Source organism: Citrus clementina, unplaced genomic scaffold (assembly GCF_000493195.1).
Source record: "Citrus clementina cultivar Clemenules unplaced genomic scaffold, Citrus_clementina_v1.0 scaffold_2, whole genome shotgun sequence".
Lineage (NCBI taxonomy): Eukaryota > Viridiplantae > Streptophyta > Magnoliopsida > Sapindales > Rutaceae > Citrus > Citrus x clementina.
In genome coordinates this window covers 21,259,342-21,263,787 of record NW_006262688.1, presented here as the reverse complement: position 1 = coordinate 21,263,787, position 4,446 = coordinate 21,259,342, and the positions used below count along the sequence as shown (strand labels likewise).

Below are 4,446 nucleotides of genomic sequence, written 5' to 3'. Positions count from 1 at the left end.
TACATTGTGTATTTTTAATTTAATTGCATTGTGTGTTTTTAATTTAATTGCATTAAAAATATTCGATATATATTTGTGTATCATGGTTTTAAAAAAATAAATTATTTATTAGTTAAATGGTAGATGCTTCATTGCCTCATTCGAATTCTTATATATGCAATGAAGAAGTTGATTTTTCAACATTGAATTGTGGGTTGAAAATGGTTTCGGTAGGGTCGAGCCTAGCCCGACCCGATGTTGGCCCGATTCGGGTCGGGCCCGACCCGACCCTAAATATAAATACGTATGGTTTTTTTAAGGTCGGGCTTTAATTCTCTATTGATCAGGTCGGGTTGGGTTTGGCCAAGCCCGAGCCCGACCCGATGTTTTGCCATCCCTACTAATCATTGAATCAAGTTTGGTGTATCCACCATACTGCCATAATATTTTGGTCAGTCCGATTAATTGAACGTCTTATTGTAACATATTTTTATATACTTTGAAACAACCGTAGTCATTATCAAATGGATAATGATATGTTTATAATACTATTAGAATGTATGAGGAATAACAGTGATTTTAGAGTATTTTTATTATACTATATACACTTAATATACGTATGGTGACATCTGTGTATTTGTGTATTTATTTTGATGAAAAATCAATAATGTAATATAAAAAAGGTTATCTAAAATCTTTGAGGGAATAGAGGTAATTAATGCAACCTCACACACCCAATAATAGTCAAAGAAAGGCAAGTTCACGTGAAACATGATCGTTGACTCTGCAATTGTATCAGGTTAATTGATGAATTTGGCATCCCTCTCACAACTTGCAACTATTCTCAACAACTTGATGCTTTCTTTCTATTTTAAGAAACTCTGTGTGTGTGTGTGTGTATATGTATATATATTGTTATATTGTATCTGTTTCTTCTAAGCATTCCCCTACAAATTGTAAATCATATTAATTATATTCTCCCCATGGCTTGCAGTAACAACTCAATAGTTGCTTGTAATGGCTCCAATGATCCGTTGCAACGGCGGTCAGCCAATTACCATGCGAGTATTTGGAACCCTGAACTCATAGAGTCCTTTACCACTCCTTATACTGTAAGTATATCAGTTGGCTAGCTTTCTACATTTTTTCGCTGACGCCATTTGTTGAAACCAAGAAAGTGCAGCTTATTATTTTTTTTACATGCATCTTATTACCTGCAGTACGAGTTGTATGCCAACAGATTAGATGAGTTGAAGCAAAAGGCTAAAGATTTGTTTGCATCCGCCAAAGAAAGCACTAGTGAACTATTAAAGCTAACTGACTCGGTGCAGAAGTTGGGAGTGGCATACCATTTTGAAGAAGAGATCAAAGAGGCCATGAATATTCTCAAAGGAGATGCTACCATCAAAGATCTTAATGCAACGTCACTGCATTTTCGCCTTCTACGTGAACACGGCCATCCAGTTAGTACAGGCACGTACTAATTTTTATCTCTTATATTTTATAGAAAGTTGGTGGATAAAATAGAAACTTATTTTCAGCCCTTATCTCTTTCATAATTTGAATAAAGAAAATTACTTGAAAAATTTTTAGTCAAGCCAAGGAGTCAGTGCATATATTAACTAATAGCACTTTTTTCACAACCATTTATTTGTTAGATTAGAATCATGGTCAAACATTTTTTTTTCATCTTTTTTGATTTCTAACAATAACTTTTTGGCTACTTTGTAAAGCAGGTGTGTTTGATAAATTCAGAAAAAGGGACGGGAGGTTCCATGACAATTTACGAGAAGACATAGAAGGGCTTTTGAATTTATTTGAAGCTTCATTCCTTGGAATTGAAGGAGAGGATGTTCTAGAAGAAGCCAATATTTTTTGTACTGAGCATCTAAAGGAGTCATTAGGGACGTTGGGGAGCAAAATCATACTGGCTGAGCAGGTACAACAATCTTTAGACATCCCTTCATATTGGAGGATGCCAAGAATTGAGGCTCAGAACTTCATCAAATTATACCCCACAGATGATGAAAGCAGTCCAATTTTGCTGACTCTAGCCAAGTTGGATTACAATTTAGTACAATCCATACACCAACAAGAACTGAAGGAGTTGGCAAGGTTAGTTCTTTGAGCCTACGCTAGAACTAATGGTGCGTTTATTCAAGGAATCAAAATAATTGATATTGTTTACTTGTTAAAATATAAGAGGAATAAAAATGAAATATGTAGGATCCACATAATTTTGGATTATTGAAGGTTGGGAATCAAACGCCCATAACCCTTTTACCTATTTAATTTTGAAAATGTTCAAATTACTCTCAATTATATTTTACATTTTGGTCCATATTTTGAATTCTTTACAAAATCTATAGAAGTACTCATAAGTTTTGAAATATTCGCAAATAGGTCCTATTATTATTATTATTAGTATTGGTATTTTTATTATTTTGTTATTTTTATTATTATTGGAAGTTAAATGCTGAAAATGGTTTAATCAGACAGTGATATCCTAGTTGTATACATTTAAAATAAAATATATTTTATTATTGATAATAAGGTTATCATTTAACATTTCTAAAATGGAGGACAATTATAAATGTATTGAATGAAAATAAAGATTAGAGTTTTGATACTTATTATTTATTGATTATTTTTAAATTATATTACTATTTGAGAATTTGAAATTTAACCCTTCTAAATTGAATTCCTGGCTCCCCCACAGCCCCACTCACTCAGGTAGTAAATTAACGTAAGTATTCCGTGCATAATTTTGTCAGGTGGTGGAGTAATCTGGGTTTTAAAGAGAAACTAAGTTTTGCCAGAGACCGGTTGATGGAAAATTATTTGTTGGTGATGGGCCTTTGTTTCAAAGCACAGTTTTCTAAGTGCAGAATTGGCCTCACAAAATTTGTATGCATATTAACTGCGATTGATGACATTTATGATGTATATGGATCAATAGATGAGCTTGAACTCTTTACAGAAGCAGTGAAAAGGTGAAACACACACGTGGAGACAATGAAAATACCAATTCTTTTAGTTTTCCACCATCTTATATATTATCCTTTTGTTTTATGGGGATTTCCCCTAAAATCCGGTGGGAAATTGGGGCAGTACTGGAGGAGCTGCCAGAATATATGCAGATTTGCTACTTGGCCATGTTTAACTTTGGAAATGAGTTGGCATGTGATGTTATGAAAATTCATGGCCTCAATACTCTATCCTACATTAAGAAAGAGGTGAGCTAAAGTCTAGATACTATACAATTCAATTTGTTCAATAACCTAATGCGGTCAAGATCCAAAAGCAACGCTTTTACAACTTGACATGTTGATGCACACATGATGAGACACTAAATCTCAATTCTTCAGAATATATATTTAATTAACTGGAAATTTTGTGTAAAGAATTTGGGTCAAAATATTGATATGTGATCATTAACTTTGCAGTGGGAAAATCTGTGTACATCATACCTAGTAGAAGCCAGATGGTTTAGCAAAGGGTACACGCCAACTGCGAAGGAATACATAGAAAATGCATGGGTTTCAGTGGGAAGCCCTGCTGCCATTGTCCATGCCTATATCTTGCTACAACTCCAAGGAAGCAATGCCTTGACCGAAAATTCACTCAGCTGCCTCAAAGTCGAACATGGCTATGATGAGATGATATATTGGTCATCTCTCATCAGTCGGCTCAGTAACGATTTGGGAAATTCCGCGGTTGAGTTGAAGAGAGGCGACGTGGCGAAATCTATTCAGTGCTACATGATTGAAGAAGGCATATCAGAAGAAGAAGCAAGGGACCGTATAAAAAGTTTGATAATTTACTCCTGGAAAAAGCTGAATGGCAAGAATCTTTATAAAAGTGATTTTCCAGAAAGCATGGCGAAAATGTGTTTAGACATGTCTAGAACTGCACATTGCATTTTCCATGGAGATGGTATAGGAACATCAACCGGGGTTTCTAGAGATCGTTTGGTCTCTTTAATACTTGAGCCTATACCAGTTGAATTGTAACAGAACAATTCTGCTTTTAGTCTAGGCTAGCTACTACTGAAAGCTGAAAGCTGAGAATATTTAAAGGAGGCCCATTTAATTTCATTTTGCGATACTGCATTTTGGCTTCTATTCATGCGTGTAATGCTGAAATTTTTAAAATAATTACCGTTAATTGGGTTGTAAAAATAATTAGTTGTGAAGAGAACTAGCTAAATGTTTAATAAAATTTATTTTTAAAATTACTGTGAGTTTTAAAAGTAATCGTATATATTTGGTAAATCTTATTATTAAATTATTGTAAGAGTGTAAATAACTAAATTTATTTACACATTTATAAACACACACACACACATATATATATATGTATGTATAATTTTTTTATTGTGTGTATATAAATTAATTGATAATTGAAATAAATATTTTATATTATTAAATTTCAAACAGACCCTAAGATTTATTTGTTTTATACACG

At 33.4% G+C, this 4,446-nt stretch overlaps 1 protein-coding gene across 1 annotated transcript; it reads left to right on the top strand.

Annotated features, from left to right (window-relative positions):
- Positions 1 to 962: 962 nt before the first annotated feature.
- LOC18053103 (probable terpene synthase 9) lies at positions 963 to 4,023 on the top strand. The gene is made up of 6 exons (XM_024190839.1): positions 963 to 1,091; positions 1,200 to 1,452; positions 1,716 to 2,094; positions 2,754 to 2,969; positions 3,071 to 3,215; positions 3,426 to 4,023. Exons 1-6 carry the CDS (start codon positions 963 to 965, stop codon positions 3,990 to 3,992), a joined length of 1,689 nt encoding a protein of 562 aa, XP_024046607.1. The 3' UTR covers positions 3,993 to 4,023.
- Positions 4,024 to 4,446: the final 423 nt, after the last annotated feature.

Bases quoted from the DNA above. Each gene is read 5' to 3' on its own strand.
- LOC18053103 (XM_024190839.1), top strand. From the start codon at position 963: ATGGCTTGCAGTAACAACTCAATAGTTGCTTGTAATGGCTCCAATGAT. The intron at 1,092-1,199 runs GTAAGTATATCA...TATTACCTGCAG, and splicing joins CCTTTACCACTCCTTATACT to TACGAGTTGTATGCCAACAG. The intron at 2,095-2,753 runs GTTAGTTCTTTG...TAATTTTGTCAG, and splicing joins GAACTGAAGGAGTTGGCAAG to GTGGTGGAGTAATCTGGGTT.